Here is a 25,197-nt window from a genome sequence, read left to right on the forward strand (position 1 = left end):
ATGCCGGTGTTTATGCTCCACACGAGCCTCCTCCCACCCTAACTGCATATCCTTCTAACCCTATCAGCATTTCCTTCTGTTCCTTTCTTCCTCATGTACTTATCTAGCTTCCCCTTAAATGCATCTACACATCTATACTATTCACCTCAACTACTCCTCGTGGTAGAAAGTTCCACATTCTCACCACTCTCTGGATAAAGAAGTTTCTCCTGAATTCCTTATTGAATTTACTAGTGACTATCTTATATTTATGGCCCCTAGTTTTGGACTCCCCCACAAGTGGAAGCACCTACCATTAAACCCTTTCATTATCTTAAAGACCTCTATTAGGTCACCCCTCAGCCTTCTCTTTGTTGCGCAACAATCGCCAAACAGGAGGGTTCCCTCCCAGTCGGGGAACACTTCAGCAGTCATGGACATTCATCCACCGACCTTCGGGTAAGCGTACTCCAAGGCGGCCTTCGAGACACACGACAACGCAAAATCGTCGAGCAGAAATTGATAGCCAAGTTCCGCACCCATGAGGACGGCCTCAACCGGGATCTTGGGTTCATGTCACGCTACACGTTACCCCACCAGCGAACAAATGTTATCTGTTTTTAATATAATGGGTCATTTGCTGGCTCTCTCTGCCTTCCGGATGTTTCTGCCTCTCTCTGTGTTTTTTTTTCTCTGTTTTTTTTCCCTGTTTGTTTTTTTGTTGAATGTGTATTCGGAGGTTCTGCAGGTATCACCTCTCTGTCTGAACACGGTGATTGCCTTGGCAACGGGCAGTTGCAGGGGCAGTCTGTAAACACCATGTATTATTGTTCAATATGTATAAATGCGTAGGCTTCAAGGAGATCTTGAAACATTTGCCTGAGGAAGGAGAAAATCTCCGAAAGCTTGTGAATTTAAAATAAAATTGCTGGACTATAACTTGGTGTTGTAAAATTGTTTACAAAAGTTTCATAAGCAACAGGACTTTTGGATGAAATAGTCTTTCATTCACCTTCCTAATGCAATGTTGCGTCTCATGAATTTCCAGTACACCCACAGAGTTCAGATCTGCAGTCAGGCCTATAGTCTATTGGAGCCTTCCCCAGACTTAAACAATTCAATCATCACTGAGTCAAAACGCGATGAAAGGGGATATTGCTCATTACTAATAAGCAGATACTCATGCATCATACATATTTCAAATACCTGCTTTGACCGTAGGATTTAATTAACACCAAGAACAAACTCCCTTTGCTGAGATGACGCACCCGAACGCCTGGTGTGAGGCTTGAACCCTCAAACTGGTGACCCAGAGGTGCCACAACTATCACTGGCCAAAAGTTCTCCTTCCTCCATGTTGGGTAAGGTATGGGGCCCTTGGCATATGCTAATGAAGGAGGCCAATGGCCTGCTGGAGTCCCCCTCTCCGAGCTGGTGACCCAGAGGGTGAGGCTGGCACCAGCATCATGACGAGCTTACCTTCAATCACTTGCTTCTTTCGCTTCCACGCAACAATTACGAAAATGATGATGACAACCGCTCCGCTGGCAATGATCCCAACAATCAGCAGCAATAACTTTGTAAATGAGCCTATCAATCAAAACGGCAAAGGTAGAGTTAGGCAAGAGGTGCTCAAGCTGAGCACTGTAAACATGGAAGTAACGATCGCAGGAGTGGAACAGAATCCATCCCGTCGATAATTAGACTGCAAAAGTTGGCATGAGTACAAGATGGGGATCCATACTTGTGCTGGCCTTTCTGCCTAAATTATCAAAAGAAGGAAGTTCCTCTCCTCCCCTCCCCTCCCCCCTGTGCCCCCCACTTCCCCCCCCCCCCACCCATATTCCCTGGTAATATAGCAATGGATTTGAAAAGTCACTCCATTCTTGAGTCTGGATTTCAATCTCAATGCTAAAAAAAGGGACACTGAAGGCAACCAATGAGGCAATATGTGGGATACAGCCCATCTTCATTGAAGAATCTTTGGTTGGTGAGCTTCCACAGCCAAAAGTAGCAGCTATATTTCAATAAACAGGACAATTCTGATGCAGGTAACTATAGGCCCGTTACTCTAACATCAATAGGGGTACAATAATGGAACCCATTCTAACCGGTTGGCCAGAGGAGTGCCTGTACAGCAATAGCTTAATTAAAAACAGCCAGCGTGGCTATAGAAGGGGAAGATCTTGTCTGACAAACGTCTCTGACGTATAGAATCATAGAAGGTTACAGCATGGAAGGAGGCCATTCGGCCCATCGAGTCCACGCCGGCTCTATGCAAGAGCATTCCAGCTAGTCTCACTGCCCCGCCCTATCCCCGTAGCCCTGCACATTTTTTCGTTTCAACTACTTATCCAGTTCCCTTTTGAAGACCATGATTGAATCTGCCTCCACCACCCCCTCAAGCAGTGCATTCCAGATCCTAACCACTCGCTGAGTAAAAAAGTTTTTCCTCATGTCACCTTTGGTTCTTTTGCCAATCACCTTAAATCTATGCCCTCTGGTTTCTTGACCCTTCCACCAATGGGGACAGTTTCTCTCTATCTTCTCTGTCTAGACCCTTCATGATTTTGAATACCTCTATCAAATCTTCTCTCAACTTTCTCTGTTCCAAGAAGAACAACCCCAGCTTCTCCAGTCTATCCACGTAATTAAAGTCCCTCATCCCTGGAATCATTCTAGTAAATCTCTTCTGCACCCTCTCTAAGGCCTTCACATCCTTCCTAAAGTGCAGTGCCCAGAACTGGACACAATGCTCCAGTTGTGGCCGAACCAGTGTTTTATAAAGGTTCATCATGACTTTCTTGCTTTTGTACTATATGCCTCTATTTATAAAGCCCAGGACCCCGTATGCTTTTTTAACTGCTTTCTCAACCTGCCCTGCCACCTTCAATGATTTGTGTACATATACCCCCAGATCCCTCTGTTCCTCCACCCCTTTTACAATTGTGCCCTCCAGTTTATATTGCCTCTCCTCATTTTTCCTACTGAAGTGCATCACCTCGCATTTTTCTGCTTTAAACTTCATCTGCCACAAAAAGCCAGCCCAGGAAGACTGAAATTTCCCTGGAGTGGCTGACAGTCTAAGGATTAATTAAAATGAATTAATCAAAGGTACTTACTCTTTGTTAACCTAGGGAACTTCTTTTACACTTACCAGGTGGGCACCTCTCCGTCACCGACACTCCGTGCTTATTCTGAGCTAGGCACGAAACACAAAAGCTTGCTGTTGTTTCCAGTGTCAGTGTACTAACTGAATGAGTGCCATTGAATTCTGACATTATACTGACCCTGGGATCAGTGAGATCTATACTGTCGTCACTGATCTTCCATGTGATGACTGCAGGAGGACTGGCCTCAGCAATGCACTTGTACAGAACTTCTTGGCTGATTGTGACCTTGTCAGGTTTGTCTGCAAGAGAAAATGAAACTGGTTTGAGATCTCGCTTAGTGAGAATAAACCGCTGGCTCAGTTGGTTAATACAGGGCCCAAAGTTGGCACTGGACCATGCAGACCAAAGAGGTCTCGGGTTTGATCCTTACGACTGAATTGACGTAGCTAATCTCAGCCAAAGCAACGGTAGCAGTTCAACTACTGGCCTCAAAGCCTGTGGGTTGAGAAGGAAAACAAAACACAGCCAGGATTTCCATTTCTGATCACGTGTGTGTGCGTGTATGTGCGCATGCGTATATATATATATATGTGTGTGTGTGCGTGTGAGAAAGAATTTCAGAATAGGAACAGGAATGGACATAGCTGATACTGTATTTCAGCACAAGTCGCCTTATTCAAGAGAGGAGGGGTGAAAATTGGGAAGGTGGATTGGGGGAGAGAAAATAAAAATTATAAAAAAATATGAATTAGAAAATTAAAATACTTAATAGGAAATTATAAGGTACTAGCAGACCTCCTGTGGTGTTACTCACAATCAGTTGGAGGATATACAATTGGAAGGGAGGATTCAAATTTTAAAGGAATTGGACAGATTTGTAAGAGACAGTGAAATAAGTGTTTCTCAGTTGGCTTCTGGAAATAAAAATAGTATTTTTATTACCCTCTTAAGGCAGATTAATAAAGAAATACATTTGCTCCACTTAGGCCCCACAGTTTCATAAATAAATAAATCTGTGAATGTAACATGCTATCATCACGTAAATAATGTTTCCTATAAAAGTTACCTCAGATAAAGTTCAAAAGTCCAGCCTTATGTTGTTTTGATGTTTGCATATATAAAAAAACAAATTCACAATCAGTTTTCATGCTCATATAATAGCTTTGTGTTCATAGAATGATACAGCACAGAAGGAGGCTTTTTGGCCCATCCCGTCTGTGCCTGCTCTTCAAAAGAGCTATCCAATTAGTCCTACTCTCCTGCTCTTTCCCCATAGCCTGGCAAAATTTTCCCTGCAAAGTATTGTCAGTCCATCACTGGATGGGAGAGGGGTTTACAATCAGCAAGTCTTGGCATGCTCCGTGAATTGTCAGTCTCGCTGTCAATTTTAAAAAACAATCTAATGTGTTAAATGCCTTTCCGGCTCCAAAATTATTGTTTATAAGACCCAAAAGGGAAGCTGCTTTAACTATATCCTGCGGCCAAAATGAAGAGGGGAGATGTTGGAGGGGTTTGCCATGATTGATGTGGACAGCAGCCAAATGGGACGAAGCAAGGTATCAGCAGAGAGGGAAAAAATGAGTATGAAAATCCAATTCGATAATGGAAGCTCCCAGTCAGTATTGCAAGTTGCACCCTGGGCTCCCAACACAAGAATAGGCCACAACTCTGTGAGCAAGAACAAATATTTTATGCTGAACTGTTTAATGTTTTGTGGGCTGCTGGTCTTATAAAGGTTACTTATACTGGTAAACTTTAAGAGAGCTGAAAATTTAAGATGATCCTGAAACCAAGTTCACAAAATTAATCAAGTTATTTGATTGTTCAGTTTCTGCTATTTACCAGTTCAACATTGGAAAAAGGAAATGAGCGATTTTCTTGCTCAGATTTCAGCTGCTAACTCATTGCTTCCCAACTAATTCAAACTGCTTTTGATTCATTCACATTTAACCTAATCAGAGATTTGATCGGTAAATTAACAGATTGGTCTCCATTTCAGTCCATCACTTAATTTTTGCTCTATGGATCTTTCAAATGTGACACCCTGGATTGTGACAAAAAAAGATATGACTTCTCTGCAATCAGACCTTCAGGTGTGACACTTTTGACAGCCATGATACGCATGACATGGCTAGACTCAAGAATTTAAATTATATCGATGTGGAAACAATTGACCAATGACATTACAAAGGTACCTTGCGACATCTTAGCCAATCCAGCAATGGTGATCACTCCAAGAGCTCAGAGGGTAAGTGCACTGTAAGGAGGAAGGAAGGAAAGATCTTGCATTTATGTAGCGCCTTTCACAACCTCAGGATGTCCTTAAGCTCTTTACAGCCAATGAAGTACTTTTGAAATGTAGTCACTGTTGTAATGTAGGAAAGGCGGCAGCCAATTTGCCCACAGTAAAGTCCCACAAACAGCAATGTGATAATGACCAGATAATCTATTATTAGTGATGTTGGTTGGTTGAGGGATAAATATTGGCCAGGACACCAGGGAGAACTCCCCTGCTCTTCTTCATAATAATGCAATGGGATCTTTTATTTCTACCTGAGAGGGCAGACACAGCCTCAGTTCAATGTCTCATCCAAAGGACAGCATGCTTTGACAGTGTATCACTCCCTCAGTACTACACTGAAGTGTCAGGCTGAATTATGTGCTCAAAGTCTCCAGATTGGGACTCTGAACTTTCAACCTTCTGAATCAGAGGCAAGAGTCCTACCCAAGAGCCACGGCCAATCTTACTCTGCAGCAAGTGCTGTCCATTGAGAGTTGTGTTGTTTGTTCTACTCAAACAACAAGTATTTAAATATTTCCTTTGTCAGTCTTTTATTTTCTGCCCCAGTGCTGAGTTGAAAACCTAGAAGTATTTGTGATTACAAAACCAAATGGGAACAAATCAATTTGCAGCAGAATTCCCATTATTATTCCTGGGTGCTGCACTGAGAAGAAATTTGGATTTTTAGTCTGAGGCGTAGACGCGTGACATATTGGCGTCATGGACTGGTTGGATGCGAGATGACACAATTGATTCTCCGTGGGATGAATTGCCCATTTTAGCCGTGCCATCAGGGAGAAAGTGACATTTGGTCCCTCCCCACCCAAACAAAGCCGCTGTCCCCACCTCCTCACTGCCACTAAATAAGGTGCTTCTTACACTTGAGCAGATTCTTGGTCTTATCGTGGGAGGTACTCCGTATGACGCTCTGCACTCTTTTGCTCTTCGTATCAGGAGCTGGTCTCTGTGGCGACGTGGAGCTCCGCGGTATAAGATTGCGTCCCGCAGGATAAGTCCATTAGACGAACGCTCAGCATTTACTCAAGCTGCGGCCTCAACCTGACGGGTGGCATTTTGGTGGACCTGTTGCTGCCTGCTCATAGAGTGATACTGACAGAGGCTCACGAGCCGTTCTCAATATAACAACAACAACTTGCATTTATATAGCGCCTTTGACAAGGCACTTCACAGGGGTGATTATCAAACAAAATCTGATACCGAGCCACATAAGGAGATATTAGGACAGGTGACCAAAAGTTTGGTCAAAGAGGTAGGTTTTATGGAGTGTCTTGGAGGAGAGGAGTGAGGTAAAGAGGCAGAGAGGTAAAGGGAGGGAATTCCAGAGCTTCCCCCATGATAGCACGGCTAAAATGGGCAATTTTAGAATCAGTTGTGTAAACCTGCATCCAACTAATTCATGACTCCAATAACAGCAATTTGCTTTCAAAAGGCCTCAAGATGAAGGACAAGGACTCAGCCAGTTGGGTTTTTAATATCCACCCAGCATGTTTAATGGTCACTTGCTGCTGGTGCCAACTCGAACATTACCAGCTGTATTGCATTACAACTTGCACATGATGGGACTTGAACTCACAATCGCTGGGATACTAGTCCAGTACCAGTAACTACCACACTACCGTTCCCTCCAAATACTTCCCTTAAACACTGGGAATACAAAAAAACAAATACTCACATTGCACATTCATTTCCACTTCTGAAGACACACTGCTTCCCAGATAATTTGTGGCCATGCAGTTGTAGAATCCAGAATTCCTCCTTGATATTTTTTGGAATAATATATTGCTGCTTGCACTATTCAGAACCTCTGTCCTGTTTGTGGAGCGATCTTTCTTGTACCAGGTGTAGTTAGCTTCAGGGAAACTGTTACCAACACACACCAGGGTAACGCAGTCACCTTCTTTTATTTCTTCCTGTGAACCGTTCACGAGAAGGATTGTGTTTTTTGGAGGGTCTAGAGGTACAAAAAATGATCACTGGTCAGTAGCATGTCAAGCAGAAGAAATACTGCATTATAGCTACTGGGTGACGATAGAATGGAGAAAAGGAGGAGCCTGTTGTGGCTAGCAGTATCAGTCAACATAATGGCTGCGTCGGTATAACTGCAGATACGTGTTGGCTTTATTAAACTTAAAATTTAGATCCTTGTGAAGCTCTAAATCCAGATTACACCACTTCAATAACAGAGATACCACTGTATGTTTATACACAATACACCACCTGTAGGTACCAGAGATACCACTGTATGTTTATACACAATACACCATCGGTAGTTACCAGAGATACCACTGAATGTTTATACACAATACACCATCGGTAGTTACCAGAGATACCACTGAATGTTTATACACAATACACCATCGGTAGTTACCAGAGATACCACTGCACGTTTATACACAATACAGCACCTGTAGGTACCAGAGATACCACTGCATGTTTATACACAATATACCACCTGTTGGTACCAGAGATACCACAGGATATTTATATACAACACACTCCCCGTACATACCAGACATACCAAAGGATGCTTATACACAATAAACCACTTGTAGGTACCAGAGATACCACTGCATGTTTATTCACAGTATACCACCTGTAGGTACCTGGGATAACACTGCATGTTTACACAAAACACACCACCTATAGCTTCCAGAGATACCACCGCATGTTTACATACAACATACCACGTCTAGGTACCAGACATACCTCTGCATGTTCATAGACAACACACCACAGGAAGGTATCGCGTATACTATTGCCTGTTTATAAACAACACCAGCTGTAGGAACCAGGTATATCACTGCATGTTTGTACACAACAGAACTCCTGCAGGTATTAGAGATACACAGCATGTTTATACACAACACACAATTTGTAGGTACCAGAGATACCACTGCATATTAGTGCACAACACACGACCTGTAGGCTACAGAGATGTCACTGCATCTTTTTAAACAATACACCACCTGTACATACCAGAGATACCACTGTATGTTTATACACAACGCACCACCTGTAGGTACCAGAGATATCACTGCATATTTATACGCAACAGATCACCTGTAGAAACCAGGAAACCACTGCCTGTTCATGCACAACATGCCATCTGTAGGTACTTGAGATACCACTGCATTATTGTCCACAACACACCACTTGTACGTACCAGAGATGCTATTGCATGTTTATACAAAAACAGCATCTTTGGTCCAGAGATACCACTGCATGTTTATGCATATCACTCCACTTGTAGGAACCAGGTATACCCTGCATATAGATACAAAACACACCACCTGTAGGTACCTGGGATATCACTGTATATTTATACAAAAAACACCACCTTTGTACCAAAGATACCACTGAATATTTACTCAAAACACACCACCTGTAGGTACAAGGTATACCACTACATGTTGATGTACAACACACCACCTGTAGTTACCAGAGAGACCATTGAATGTTAGTACGCAATGCGCCACCTGCAGGTGCCAGAGAAATCATTGCGTGTTTATACACAGCACACCAGTTGTATGTTACGGAGATACCACTGTGTGTTTATGCAAAACACAACACCTGTAATTACCAAATATACGATTGCATGTTTGTACAAAAAACATTACTTGTAGGTTCCAGGTATACAACAACATGATTATACACAGTACCCCACCTGTAAGTAGAAAAGGTACCACCACATGTTTGTATACAACACACCACATGTAGCTAGCAGGTATACCACTGCATGTTGATACACAACTCACTACTGCAGATACCATTGCATGTTTACACAAAACGTACCACCTGTAGGTACCAGAGATACCACTGCATTTTTATACACAACATGTCACCTGTAGAAATCAGGTATACCACTGCATGTTTATACACAACATGCCAACTGTAGGTACCAGAGATACCACTGCATTATTGTACACAACACACCACTTGTATGTACCAGAGATACTATTGCATATTTATACACAATACACTATCTGTAGCTTCCAGGAATACAAATGAATGTTTATACAAATCACTGTACCTGTAGCGACTAGGTATACCACTGCATATTGATGCAAAACATACCACCTGTAGGTATATGGGATAGTACTGCATTTTTATATAAAATACGCCAGCTTTGGTATCAGAGATACCACTGCCTGTTTATACACAACACACCACCTGCAGGTACTGCAGATACCATTGCATGTTTATACAAAACACACCACCTGTAGGTACTGCAGATACCTTTGCATGTTTATACAAAACACACCACCTGTAGGTACTGCAGATACCACTGCATGTTTATACAAAACACACCACCTGTAAGTACTGCAGATACCTTTGCATGTTGATGTACAACACACCACCTGTAGGTACTGCAGATACCATTGCATGTTTATACAAAACACACCACCTGTAGGTACTGTAGATACCACTGCATGTTGATACAAAACACACCACCTGTAGGTACTGCAGATACCACTGCATGTTTATACAAAACACACCACCTGTAAGTACTGTAGATACCATTGCATGTTTATACAAAACACACCACCTGTAAGTACTGTAGATACCATTGCATGTTTATACAAAACACACCACCTGTAGGTACTGCAGATACCATTGCATGTTTATACAAAACACACCACCTGTAAGTACTGCAGATACCATTGCATGTTTATACAAAACACACCACCTGTAAGTACTGCAGATACCTTTGCATGTTTATACAAAACACACCACCTGTAGGTACTGCAGATACCATTGCATGTTTATACAAAACACACCACCTGTAGATACTGCAGATACCACTGCATGTTTATACAAAACACACCACCTGTAGGTACTGCAGATACCATTGCATGTTTATACAAAACACACCACCTGTAGATACTGCAGATACCACTGCATGTTTATACAAAACACACCACCTGTAGGTACTGCAGATACCATTGCATGTTTATACAAAACACACCACCTGTAGGTACTGCAGATACCATTGCATGTTTATACAAAACACACCACCTGTAGATACTGCAGATACCACTGCATGTTTATACAAAACACACCACCTGTAGGTACTGCAGATACCATTGCATGTTTATACAAAACACACCACCTGTAGGTACTGCAGATACCATTGCATGTTTATACAAAACACACCACCTGTAGGTACGGCAGATACCATTGCATGTTTATACAAAACACACCACCTGTAGGTATATGGGATAGTACTGCATTTTTATATAAAATACGCCAGCTTTGGTATCAGAGATACCACTGCCTGTTTATACACAACACACCACCTGCAGGTACTGCAGATACCATTGCATGTTTATACAAAACACACCACCTGTAGGTACTGCAGATACCACTGCATGTTTATACAAAACACACCACCTGTAGGTACTGCAGATACCATTGCATGTTTATACAAAACATACCACCTGTAGGTATATGGGATAGTACTGCATTTTTATATAAAATACGCCAGCTTTGGTATCAGAGATACCACTGCCTGTTTATACACAACACACCACCTGCAGGTACTGCAGATACCATTGCATGTTTATACAAAACACACCACCTGTAGGTACTGCAGATACCACTGCATGTTTATACAAAACACACCACCTGTAGGTACTGCAGATACCATTGCATGTTTATACAAAACATACCACCTGTAGGTATATGGGATAGTACTGCATTTTTATATAAAATACGCCAGCTTTGGTATCAGAGATACCACTGCCTGTTTATACACAACACACCACCTGCAGGTACTGCAGATACCATTGCATGTTTATACAAAACACACCACCTGTAGGTACTGCAGATACCATTGCATGTTTATACAAAACACACCACCTGTAGGTACTGCAGATACCATTGCATGTTTATACAAAACATACCACCTGTAGGTATATGGGATAGTACTGCATTTTTATATAAAATACGCCAGCTTTGGTATCAGAGATACCACTGCCTGTTTATACACAACACACCACCTGCAGGTACTGCAGATACCATTGCATGTTTATACAAAACACACCACCTGTAGGTACTGCAGATACCATTGCATGTTTATACAAAACATACCACCTGTAGGTATATGGGATAGTACTGCATTTTTATATAAAATACGCCAGCTTTGGTATCAGAGATACCACTGCCTGTTTATACACAACACACCACCTGTAAGTACTGCAGATACCATTGCATGTTTATACAAAACACACCACCTGAAGGCACCAGAAATACCATTGCATGTTTATACAAAACACACCACCTGAAGGCACCAGAAATACCATTGCATGTTTATACAAAACACGCTGCCTGTAGGTTCCAAGAATACAAATTAATGTTTATACACATCACTCCAACTGTGGGGACCAGGCGTACCACTGCATATTGATACAAAACACACCACCTCTAGGTACCTGGGATACTACTGCATGTTGATACAAAATATACCAGCTGTAGATATCGATGATACCATTTTATGTTTATGCAAAAAACACCAGCTTTGGTACCAGAGATACCACTGAATATTTATACAAAACACACCACCTATAGGTAACAGAGATATCACTGCATGTTTATACTAAACACCTACCTGTAGGTACCTGGGATACTACAGCATGTTTACACAAAACACACAACCTGTAGGTCCCTGGGACACCTGTAGTTGGCAGTGATACCACTGCACGTTTATACACAACACACCACCTGTAGGCACCAGAGATACCACTTCATGTTGATACAGACACATCAACCGTAGTTACATGGGATACCACTGCATGTTTATAGACAATGCACCACATGTAGGTTACAATGAAACCATTGCATGTTTAGACAAAACGCAACACCTGTAGGTACCAGTGATACCACTGCATGTTTATACAAAACACACAACCTGTAGGTTCCTGGGACACCTGTAGTTACCAGAGATACCACTATATGTTTGTACACAACACACCACGTGTAGTTCCAAAAGATACCACTGCATGTTTGTGCACAACACATTTCCTGTCGGTACCAGGCGTGCCACTCCTTAGAGTAGAGAAGGTTAAGAGGAGATTTGATAGAAGTGTTCAAAATCATGAAATTAGTAAATAAAGCAAATAAAGAGAAACTATTCCCACTGGCGGAACGGTCGAAAACCAAAGGACATCGATTTAAGGTGATTGGCAAAAGAACCAACGGCGACATGAGGAAAAACTTTTTTCTACAACGAGTAGTTATGATCTGGAATGCACTGCCTGAGGGGGTGGTGGAAGCAGATTCAATCATGGCTTTCAAAAAGGGATTGGATAAATACTTGAAAAAAAAATTTGCAGGGCTACAGGAAAAGAGCGGGGGAATGGGACTAATTGAATTGCTCTTACAAAGAGCCAGCATGGGCTTGATGGGCCAAATGGCCTCCTTCTTTGCTGTAACCATTCTGTGATTCTATGATTCTATTTATACAGAACACACTACCTGTGGGCTCCAGGTATACAATTGAATGTTTGTACACATCACCCCACCAGCAGGTACAAGGTACACCACTGTATGTTGATACAAAAAACACCACCTGCAGGTACCTGTGATACTATAGCATGTTTATACACAACATACCACCTGTAGGTAGTGGAGATACCACTGCATGTTTATACAAAATACACTGCCTGTAGGTACCAGAGATTGCCCTACCTGTTTATACTATACATATTACATGTAGGTACAAGAGATACCATTGCATGTTTATACAATTTACACAGCCTGTAGGTACCAGAGATACAACTGCAAGTTTCTATAAAACAAACCACCTGTAGGCACAAGGTGCAAGTTTATATACAGCACACTACCTGTACGTACCAGATATATCACTGCATGTTTTTACACAATACAGTACCTGTAGGTACCAGAGATACCAGTGCATATTTATATATGACACATCACCTGTAGTTTACAGAGATACCACTGCATGTTTATACACAACACATTACCTGTATATACCAGAAATGCCACTGCATGTTTATGAAAATAACACCACCTGTGGGTACGAGAGATACCACTGCATGTTTGTACACAACACACCGCCTGTAGGTACCAGAGACACCATTGCATGTTTATACACAACACATTACCTGTATGTACCAGAGACACCATTGCATGTTCATATACAACACACAACTTGTAGGTACCAGAGATACCACTGCACATTTATTCACAAAACACATCATCAGTAGGCACCAGGTATACTGCATGTTTATACAAAACACACCACCTTAAGGTACCATGTACAAAACTGCAAGTTTTTACACTACACACCAGCTGAATGTAGCAGAGATACCATTGAATGTGTATACACAACACACCACCTGTAGGTACAAAGTAGAGCACTGCATATTTATGCAAAGCACACCACCTGTGGGTACGAGGAATTCAACTCCATGTGTATACAAAACACTCTACCTGTAGGTGCCAACTATAAAACTGTACGTTTATACACAATTCACCACCTATAAGAACATAAGAACATAAGAAATAGGAGCAGGAGTAGGCCATATGGCCTCTCGAGCCTGCTCCGCCATTCAATCAGATTATGGCTGATCTTCAACCTCAACTCCACTTTCCCGCCCGATCCCCATATCCCTTGATTCCCCTGGAGTCCAAAAATCGATCCATCTCAGCCTTGAATACATCCACAGACCTCTGGGGTAGAGAATTCCAAAGATTCACAATCCTCTGCATGAAGAAATTCCTCCTCATCTCAGTCTTGAATGGCCGACCCCTTATCCTGCGACTATGCCCCCCATTTCCAGACTCTCCAGCCAAGGGAAACAATCTCTCAGCATCTACCCTGTCAAGCCCCCTAATAATCTTATATGTTTCAATAAGATCATCTCTCATTCTTCTAAACTCCAGAGAGAATAGGCCCACTCTACTCAACCTCTCCTCATAGGACAACCCTCTCATCCCAGGAATTAATCTAGTGAACCGTCATTGTACCGCTTGCAAGGCAAGTATATCCTTCATTAGATAAGGAAACCAAAACTGTGTGCAGTACTCCAGTTGAGGTCTCACTAAAGCCCTGTACAGGTGTAGTAAGACTTCCTCACCCTTGTGGTCCAACCCCCTTGCAATAAAGGCCAACATGCCATTTGCTTTCCTAATTACTTGCTATACCTGCATACTAACTTTTTGTGTTTCTTGTACAAGGATACCCAAGTCTCTCTGAACATCAACATTTAATAGTTTCCCACCATTTAAAAAATATTCTGTTTTTCTATTCTTCCTACCAAAGTGAATAACCTCACATTTCTCCACATTATACTCCATCTGTCACCTTCTTGCCCACTCATTTAACCTGTTGATATCCCTTTGCAGCCTCTTTGTGTCCTCCTCACAGCTTACTTTCCCACCTAGCTTTGTATCGTCAGCGAACTTGGATACATTACACTCAGTCCCTTCATCTAAGTCATTAATATAGATTGTAAACAGCTGAGGCCCAAGCACTGATCCTTGCGGCACCCCACTGGTTACAGCCTGCCAACCTATAGGCACAAAGGTATTCCATTGCATATTCATATAAAACACACTGGGGCTAAAATTGGGCCCTTTGGCGCCCGTTTTTTATGCGCTATGTGGCCGACTAAGCTTCGAAAATGGGGTCCGAGATACGAGTGCGCAGTCCCGACGGGAAGTGCGCAGGGCGCCATCTTGGTAAAGGGATTTGCACGAGCACTTACCGACTGCCGACAGCATGCATGGAATCATAGAATCATAGCAAATTTATGGCACAGAAGGAGACCGTTCAGCCCATCGTGTCCATGCTGGCCGAAAATAAGCCACCCAGCCTAATCCCACTTTCCAGCACTTGGTCCATAGCCTTGTAGGTCACGGCACTTCATGTGCACATCCAGGTACTTTTCAAATGAGTTGAGGGTTTCTGCCTCTACCACCCTTTCAGGCAGTGAGTTCCAGGCACCTATCACCCTCCGGGTGAAAACATTTTCCTCAGCTCCCCTCTAATCCTTCTACCAATCACTTTAAACCTATGCCCCCTGGTTATTGACCTCTCTACTAGAGGAAATAGGTCCTTCCTATCCACTCTATCTAGGCCCCTCATAATTTTGTACGCTTCAATTAAATCACCCCTCAGCCTCCTCGGTTCCAAACAAAACAACCCCAGCCTATCCAATCTTTCTTCACAGCTAAAATTCTCCAGTTCTGGCAGCATCCTTGTAAATCTCCTCTGTACCCTCTCTAGTGCAATTACATCCTTCCTGTAATGTGGTGACCAGAACTGTGTGCAGTACTCAAGCTGTGGCCTAACCAATGTTTTATATAGTTCCAGCATAACCTCCCTGCTCTTATATTCTATGCCTTGGCTAATAGAGGAAAGCATTCCATATGTCTTCTTAACCATCTTATCTACCTGTCCTGCTACCTTCAGGGATCTGTGGACATGCACTCCAAGGTCCTTTGTTCCTCTACACCTCTCAGTATCCTCCCATTTATTGAGTATTCCCTTGCCTTGTTTGCCCTCCCCAAATGCATTACCTCACACATCTCTGGATTGAATTCCATTTGCCACTTTTCTGTCCACCTGACCAGTCCATTGATATCTTCCTGCAGTCTACAGCTTTCCTCCTCACTATCAACCACACGGCCAATTTTTGTATCATCTGCAAACTTCTTAATCATGCCCCCTACATTTAAGTCCAAATCATTAACATATATCACAAAAAGCAGAGACCTAATACTGCGCTCTGCTGAAACAGCCTTCTGGTCACAAAAACACCATTCGCCCATTACACTTTGCTTCCTACCACTGAGCCAATTTTGGATCCAACTTGCCACTTTCCCTTGGATCCCATGAGCTTTTACTTTTTTGACCAGTCTGCCATGTGGGACCTTGTCAAAAGCCTTGCTGAAATCCATGTAGACTGCATCAAATACACTACCTTCATCGACCCTCCTTGTTACCTCCTCAAAAAATTCAATCAAGTTAGTCAGACATGACCTTCCTTTAACAAATCCATGCTGACTGTCCTTGATTAATCCGTGCCTTTCTATGTGACAGTTTATCCTGTCCCTCAGAATTGATTCCAATAATTTGCCCACCACCGAGGTTAGACTGACTGGCCTGTAATTACTCGGTCTATCCTTTGCTCCCTTTTTAAACAATGGTACAATGTTAGCAGTCCTCCAATCCTCTGGCACCACGCCTGTATCCAGTGAGGATTGGAAAATGATTGTTAAAGCCTCCGTTATGTCCTCCCTGGCTTCTTTTAACAGCCTGGGATACATTTCACCTGGATCTGATGATTTATCCACTTTCAAAGATGCTAATCCCCTTAATACTTCCTCTCTCACTATATTTATCCCATCCAATATTTCATACTCCTCCTCCTTAACTACAATCTCTGCATCATCACTCTCCTTTGTGAAGACAGATGCAAAGTATTCGTTAAGAACCATACCAACATCTTCCACCTCCACACATAGTTTACCTTTTTGGTTTCTAATAGGCCCTACTCTTTCCTTAATTATCCTCTTGCTCTTTATGTATTTATAAAACATCTTTGGGTTTTCCAGAGAAGGGAGATTGTAACGGAATCAGTGTGCAACGCTGATTTAAAGGGACCTCTGCTTTATTGGAACTCCGCACTCCAACCAATGCACTGTCTTAATCTCACACAGCTGAACATGACTTAAAGGTTGTGAAGGACCCCCCACCAGTGGTATTTAAAGGGATCATGCAGGAGTTACAGGTTAGTTGCTGGATTATTTCTTCTGGATGCTGCTGCATTCGTACATATTTTTGGAGGTTTCCTGTACTTGGATAAAGTTTCAATATTCTACAGGGAGAGGGCTGGCAGAGTGGCAGGGGTGGGAGCAGGAATGCTGTCATCATGAGAGAGGACAGCAGGTTTGTGTTCCAGAGAGCCACTGCCACTTGCTGCCTCCTGTTATGCACCACCTTCTCCTGTAAGAAAGAAGGAAGTGTGTCAGTGAGTGTCCTGCAAGATGGTTGAATAGTTACCAGTGTGTGCGAACTGTGAGTTGTGGGTGTGCGGCTTGCAACAGTGCTAAGTGTGTGAGGGTGAGATAAAGCATATGATTTGAATGGTTGAGTACTGACTGAATGAGATTGTGGGTAGGTGGGTGATGGGAGTGTAGTGAATTGAGCAGTGGATGAGGCTCGAGGTGCAGTTGGGAGGATATGTCAATTAAAGCTTGAACTCACTCACCTTGACCACTCGTGTTAAATCATTGAACTTTTTCCTGCAATGCATCCATGTTCTTGGTGCTATGCTCCTGGCATTGACCTTGTCAGCTACTTCCTCCCACTGGCATTTCAGCATATGTCTGGAGGGCCTCTTGCCCCGCATATCAAAACAGGATGCCCCTGCTTCTATCCACCTCTTGCACCAAGGCCTCCAGTGCATCATCAGAGAACCTTGGTGCACGCTCTCTCCCAGGCACAGCCATTCTTCAAAGTATCACCGCACAGATTCAGTTTTGAAATGACTCCCACCATTTCTTGCAGCCACAACGCACCTCCCCTTTAAAAGGTGCAGGCTGCCTTTAAGAAGCGCGAGCCATTCGCAAAATCAGGGCCGCTTGCTGATGCGTGCAGACAGTGCAGTCAGCGCTAGCTGCACGCAGCAATCATTTAAAACATCAGGCAGCACAAATGTAACATGCTGCCTGCATTGCAACCAACTGGTGTGGGTTAATCATGTACCGCACTCCCCACGCCCATTTTCAGAGGTTATCCAATTTAACCCCCCTACCTGTATACCACTGCATGTTGGTACACTATATGCCACCTGTAGGTACCAGATATACCACTGCATGTTGATACACTATACGCCACCTGTAGGTACCAGATATACCACTGAATGTTTATGCACAACATACCACCTGTAGGTATCAGAGATACCGTAACATGTTAATATACAGCACACCACCTGTACATACCTTTGATACCACTGCATGTTTATACACAACATGTTTCAGCACAGAGCTGGGTGAATCGCGAAATGGAGTGAGTTGCTAAATGAGTTAACTTCGAAATTTGATGAGAGTGGGAAGGATGGGCTAAGTAATTTAAACTGAGGGACAACAGTAAATATATATAAGTAAGTATAAATAAGTAAATATATTAATACATAATCAGTAATTAATTAGATTTAAGTGGGTAAAATTTAAATTAACTAAGTAGAGGATACCAATATTAAAGGGATCAGATTGCATTCGATAAAAATCTGCTATACTTAAACAGTAAATAAATAATAAATAGGAGTTAAGCTGATATATATATATATATCGATAGATGGATAACATAAGTATACAGACTTTTAAGTAAAATGATGGGATAACTGAGACCTGTTGCCTGCAATTCCTGTGCCATGTGGGAACTCCAGAATGCTTCACGTGTCCTGGATAACCATATGTGCAGGAAGTGTCTCCACCTGCTCGAACTCAAGCTCAATGTTTCTGAGTTTGAGGAATGGCGGGAGTCACTGTAGTGCATTTGGGAGGCTGAGAATTTCCTGGGGTGCACATTCCAGGAGGTGGTCACCCCGCAGCCACAGAGAGTTCAGGAGGATATTATGTGGGTGGCCATCCAGCAGGGCAGGAAGAGGCAGGAAGTGCAGAAATCCTCCGGGAGTGTGGCACTGTCAAATTTGGTTTTCAGTGCTGAATACCGGTGAGGATGACCATACCTCGGGGGAGTGCAATCTGGAGCACATCCATGGCACCATGGGGCAAATGACTGCACGGGGGCAGACTGAAGTGTGGAAATTCATTGTCAAAGTGAATTCAATAGTCATGGAGATAGACAGACGTTTCTGCAACTGCCGACGTAAGTCCCGCATGGTGTGTTGCCTCCCTGGTGCCAGGGTAAAGAATGTCACTGAGAGGGTGCAGAACATTTTGTGGGGGGAAGGGGAACAGCCAGAAGTCAAGGTTCATGTTGGAATCAATGACATAAGTAGGAAAAGGGTTGAGGTCCTACAGATAGAGTTTTTGGAGCTAGGGAGGAAGTTAAAGAGCAGGACCTCAAAGGTAGTAATCTCTGGATTACTCCCAGTGCCACCTGCTAGTGAGTATAGGAGCAGTAAGATAAGACAGGTTAACGCGTGACTGGAGACATGGTGCAGGGGGGAGGGCTTCAGATTCCTGGGGCATTGAGACCAGTTCTGGGGCAGGAGGGACCTGTACAAGATGGATGAGTTGCACCTCAACAGGGCTGGGACCAATATCCTCACAGGGAGGTTAACTACTGCTATGGGGGAAGTTTTAAATAAATTTGGCAGTGGGATGGGCACCAGGATGAAGCATTAAAGAGAAGATAAAAGGTGCACAGAGGACTGGGAGAGACAAACAGCATTAGAATAAAGAACAGTTCAGAATTAGGAGGGATCAGACAGGTGGGAAAGGCGAGGGTTTGGAGTGCACGTACGTAAATGCACAATGCGTGGTAAATAAGGTTGGTGAGCTGCAGGCACAAGTGACCACATGGGATTGTGAAATAGTGGCAATAACAGAGATCTGGCTCAAACAAGGGGAGGAATGGGCACTTAATATTCCTGGCTACAATGTATTCAGGAAAGATAGGGAAGGGAAAAAAGGAGAGGGGAATGATAGTATCGATCAAAGATACTATTACAGCACTGGAAAGGGATGATGTAGTTAAGGGTTCAAAGACAGATTCTATTTGGTTAGAATTAAAGGACAATGGAGGAGCTATTTTGCTGCTGGGTGTATTCTATAGGACACCAAATAGTGGGAAGGAGATAGAGGAGTGAATTTGCAGGCAAATTGCAGAAAGATGCAAGAACTTTAGTGTATTGATAATGGGGGACTTCAATTATCCTAATATAGACTGGGAAAATAACTGTGTAAAAGGCAAAGAGGGGGAGGAATTCCTGAAATGTGTACAAGAGAACGCTCTTGATCAGTATGTTTCCAGCCCAATGAGGAAGGAAGCAGAGCTGGATCTAGTTCTGGGGAATAAAGTGGGGTAAGTAGAGCATGTTTCGGTGGGGGAGCATTTGGGAAACAGTGATCACAACATCATTAGGTTTAGATTAATTATGGAAATGGACAAGGAAAAATCAAATGTGAAAATACTCACTTGGGGAAGGCTAATTTCAGTGAGTTGAAAAGGGATTTGACCCAAGTAGATTGGAATCTAAGATTGGGTAAAACAGTAAACGAGCACTGGGAGGCCTTCAAAGAGGGCACAGTTTGGGTACAGACTGAACACATTCACATGAGAGGGAAAGGAAGGGCATCCAAAGCCAGAGCACCCTGGGTGATTAAAGATATAGAGATTAAAATAAAACAGAAAAAGGAGGCTTATGATAAATGTTGGGTTCATAATGAAGCTGCTGAAGTCTTGTGCTCCAGAATTAGCTGCGCCTCTAGCCAAGCTGTTCCAGTACAGCGACAACACTGGCATCCACCCGACAATGTGGAAAATTGTCCAGGTATGTACTGTCCACAAATAGCAGGACAAATCCAATCCGGCCAATTACCGCCCCATCAGTCTACTCTCAATCATCAGCAAAGTGATGGAAGGTGTCGTCGACAGTGCTATCAAGCGACACTTACTCACCAATAACCTGCTCACTGATACTCAGTTTGGGTTCCGCCAGGACCAATCAGCTCCAGACCTCATTACAGCCTTGGTCCAAACATGGACAAAAGAGCTGAATTCCAGAGGTGAGGTGAGAGTGACTGCCCTTGACATCAAGGCAGCATTTGACCGAGTGTGGCACCAAGGAGCCCCAGTAAAATTGAAGTCAGTGGGAATCAGGGGGAAAACTCTCCAGTAGCTGGAGTCAAACCTAACACAAAGGAAGATGGTAGTGGTTGTTGGAGGCCAATCATCTCAGCCTCAGGACATTGCTGCAGGAGTTCCTCAGGGCAGTGTCCTAGACCCAACCATCTTCAGCTGCTTCATCAATGACCTTCCCTCCATCATAAGATCAGAAGTGGGGATGTTCGCTGATGATTGCACAGTGTTCAGTTCCATTTGCAACCCCTCAGATAATGAAGCAGTCCGTGCTCGCATGCAGCAAGACCGGGACAACATCCAGGCTTGGGCTGATAAGTGGCAAGTAACATTCATGCCAAACAAGTGCCAGGCAATGACCATCTCCAAAAAGAGAGAATCTAACCACCTCCCCTTGACATTCAACAGCATTGCCATCGCCAAATCCCCCACCATCAACATCCTGGGGGTCACCATTGACCAGAAACTTAACTGGACCAGCCACAAAAATACTGTGGCTACAAGAGCAGGTCAGAGGCTGGGTATTCTGCGGCAAGTGACTCACCTCCTGACTCCCCAAAGTCTTTCCACCATCTACAAGGCACAAGTCAGGAATGTGATGGAATACTCTCCACTTGCCTGGATGAGTGCAGCTCCAACAACACTCAAGCATCTCGACACCATCCAGGACAAAGCAGCCCGCTTGATTGGCACCCCATCCACCACCCTAAACATTCACTCCCTTCATCACCGGCGCACTGTGGCTGCAGTGTGTACCATCTACAGGATGCACTGCAGCAACTCGCCAAGGCTTCTTCGACAGCACCTCCCAAACCCGCAACCTCTACCACCTAGAAGGACAAGAGCAGCAGGTACATGGGAACAACACCACCTGCACGTTCCCCTCCAAGTCACACACCATCCCGACTTGGAAATATATCACCGTCACTTCATTGTTGCTGGGTCAAAATCCTGGAACTCCCTACGGAACAGCACTGTGGGAGAACCTTCACCACACGGACTGCAGCGGTTCAAGAAGGCGGCTCACCACCACCTTCTCAAGGGCAATTGGAGATGGGCAGCAATGCCACTTCCCAGGAACAAATAATAAAAAAATAGACAGACTGGTAAAATGGGCAGACACATGGCACATGAAATTTAACGCAGAGAAGTGTAAAGTGATTCATTTTGATGGGAAGAATGAGGAGAGGCTATATCAACTAAATGGTACAATTTTAAAGGCGGTGCAGGAACAGAGAGACCTGAGGTCAATGTATACACGTCTTTGTAGCTGGCAGGACAAGTTGAGAAGACTGTTATAAAAGCATACGGGATCTTTGGCTTTATAAATAGAATCATAGAGTACAAAAGCAAGGAATTTATGATAAACCTTTATAAAACACTGGATAGGCCCCAGCTGGAGTATTGTGGCTAGATCTGGGCACCACTCTTTAGGAAGGATGCAGAGGAGATTTACTGGAATGGTACCAGGGATGAGGGACTTCAGTTATGTGGAGAGACTGGAGAAGATGGGATTGTTCTCCTTAGAGCAGAGAAGTTTAAGGGGAGATTTGCTAGAGATGTTCAAAATCATGAAGGGTTTTGATAGAGTAAATAAGGAAAAACTGTTTCCAGTGGCAGAAGGGTCGGGAACCAGAGAACACAGATTCAAGGTGATTGGCAAATGAACCAGCAGTGACATGAGGAAACATTTTTTTACACGGTGAGTTGTTATGATCTGGAATGCACTGCCTGAAATGGTGGTGGAAGCAGATTCAATAATAACTTTCGAAAGGGTATTGGATATATACTTGAAGGGGAAAAATGTGCAGGGCTATGGGGAAAGAGCTGTGGGGTGGCGGGGGGGTGGTGGGGAGTGGGACTAATTGGAGAACTCTTACAAAAAGCCAGCACAAGCACTATGGGTCAAATGGCCGCCTTCTGTGCTGTATCATTCTATGATTCTATAATTCTACACCAGCTGTAAGTACCAGAAATACCACTGCATCATTATACAAAACACACGACCTGTGGGTACCAAAGATACCCCTGCATATTAATACACAACACACCCCCTGTAGGTGCCAGAAATACCACTGCATGTTTATACACAACACCCCCTGTAGGTGCCAGAAATACCACTGCATGTTTATACACAACACCCCCTGTAGGTGCCAGAAATACCACTGTATATTTATACACAACACACCCCTTGTAGGTACTAGGTATATCACTGTATATTTATACAAAACACATCACCTGTAGGTACTAGGGATATATATTCCTCCTTCCCTGCTCCCTCCACCCTTTCTCCCTCCCTGGCATCCTCACTTCCACCCTTCTTTTCCTCCACCCTTCATACCCGCCTGCTTCCTTCCTTACTTCCTCCTTCCCTATTTCCTTCTTCCCTTGATCCCTGCCTGCTTCCTGTCCTATTTCCTTTTTCCTCCTTCCTTCCCTCCATCCCCATAACTAACCCCTGTCTTTTTAGCCATAATAAAGAGGGGAACCTCCCCAGCACTCAAGATCAATGTACAATGTGATTAATCAGGCTTCAATAGCCCCAGAGGTTAAAGAATACCTTCGCCCTTTTGCAGTACGTTGATCAATTATAGATTTACAAGATCAATCCCTTTCATGATCTTTCTCTTGTTTAACCAAGCCATTAATAGTCTTGGCTGAAGACCTTGCAACTAGTAGCATCAATGTGCACCAAGGCTCTGTTTGTAATTGAGAGTCATTTGAAAGTCACCTGAACTTACATCTTATTTGCAACGTTAAGTAGGTTTCATCTGAGTACGGGTATGGTATGTAATTGACCATACATTTGACGAGCTTGTTGTGATGCTGGTATGATGGGATGAATGCAATATTACTCGTGAGTGACCAGGAGTATCCAGCCCACTGTTCTTCGGTCCTGGGGACCCATTCCGTCAGATCAGAGGTACCATCCCAGCTCAGAGTGGCTCTCCCCCTTTGGTCAATGTTGGTGGAGGAACAGGTCAAAGTCACCAGCTCGTCACCTTCAAGCACTTCTTCCGGGACGGAGATATATGGCTTCGTAGGACGACCTGTGCAGTGGGAAAATGAAACAAGCTTACAGAACAAATTGAAACTTTGAAGTCAGAGAAAGAAGGAAGAATTGTGCAATATCATCCCCGGTCACTAACAGGCAATGGGTGCACAACAGGTGTCTCTACACTGGATATGGTAGTGTCACAGTTTGATATCAGACGAGTATCCCAGCAGTTATCTCCATAACATTGCCAGTCTCCACCCCTGCCTCAGCCTATTTGCAGCTGAAACCCTCATCCATGCCTTTGTTACTTCCAGACTCGATAATGTGGACCATAATGCCCGCTGAAGTGGCCCAGCAGGCCATTACTGACGACAATAAATGAGTCACCCACATCCCAAGAATCAATGACAAAACATTCAGCGCTAACTTAGACTGAAGCCCAGAAATAAGAATTGAAATGGTGAACAGTGGAATCTCAAATGAATGAGTTCGGCATTCAACACACCAATACCTTAAACAGTGACTCACATTGGCTGATGCACTCTAAATGGTCACAGGTTGGCTGGTGTGGGAGGTGAAGCAATGGCACGCAGGCACAGGATCAGGGGCATGCTTCTGAGTACAAAAGAGTTAAAGGGAGCTCTACCCTACCCTGTACCGATGTAAATCAGGCAGCTCATATCGGAGTTCTGATCAGCTGTAAACCCCACCCAACCCATTTTCCACTGCCATTTCCAAATGGTCAGTGGGAACAAGCTCACAACAGGCCGGAGCCTCATTTGAATATCAATATGGCGGCAGGGACGTCCTGCAGGCCATTTCTCAATGTTTCGGTGTGCAAGACGATGATTCTTTATTAATTCTATGTGAATTAGTTATCCAAGGATGCTGCATATATGCAAGGTTATCCAAAAAACAGTTATGTTAAAGTAAGTGTATTTCTGCCCTGTTTCTCTTTTCTAGTTTTTCACAAGTTCCCCACCATTTTTTCTAATTTATTCCCCCCCCC

At 43.5% G+C, this 25,197-nt stretch overlaps 1 protein-coding gene across 1 annotated transcript in view; it reads right to left on the minus strand.

Moving 5' to 3' along the window:
• Window positions 1-1,366: 1,366 nt before the first annotated feature.
• The window catches only part of LOC137332227 (B-cell receptor CD22-like), a 28,355-nt gene continuing 4,524 nt past the window's right edge, over window positions 1,367-25,197 (minus strand). Inside the window, exons 4-7 of the mRNA XM_067995920.1 lie at window positions 23,932-24,240; window positions 7,067-7,345; window positions 3,137-3,391; window positions 1,367-1,569 (exon numbers count right to left, since the gene is read on the minus strand). Coding sequence (XP_067852021.1) covers window positions 1,367-1,569; window positions 3,137-3,391; window positions 7,067-7,345; window positions 23,932-24,240 — 1,046 coding nt within the window. The remainder of the gene's footprint in view (window positions 1,570-3,136; window positions 3,392-7,066; window positions 7,346-23,931; window positions 24,241-25,197) is intronic.

This window comes from Heptranchias perlo, chromosome 14 (genome assembly GCF_035084215.1).
Source record: "Heptranchias perlo isolate sHepPer1 chromosome 14, sHepPer1.hap1, whole genome shotgun sequence".
Lineage (NCBI taxonomy): Eukaryota > Metazoa > Chordata > Chondrichthyes > Hexanchiformes > Hexanchidae > Heptranchias > Heptranchias perlo.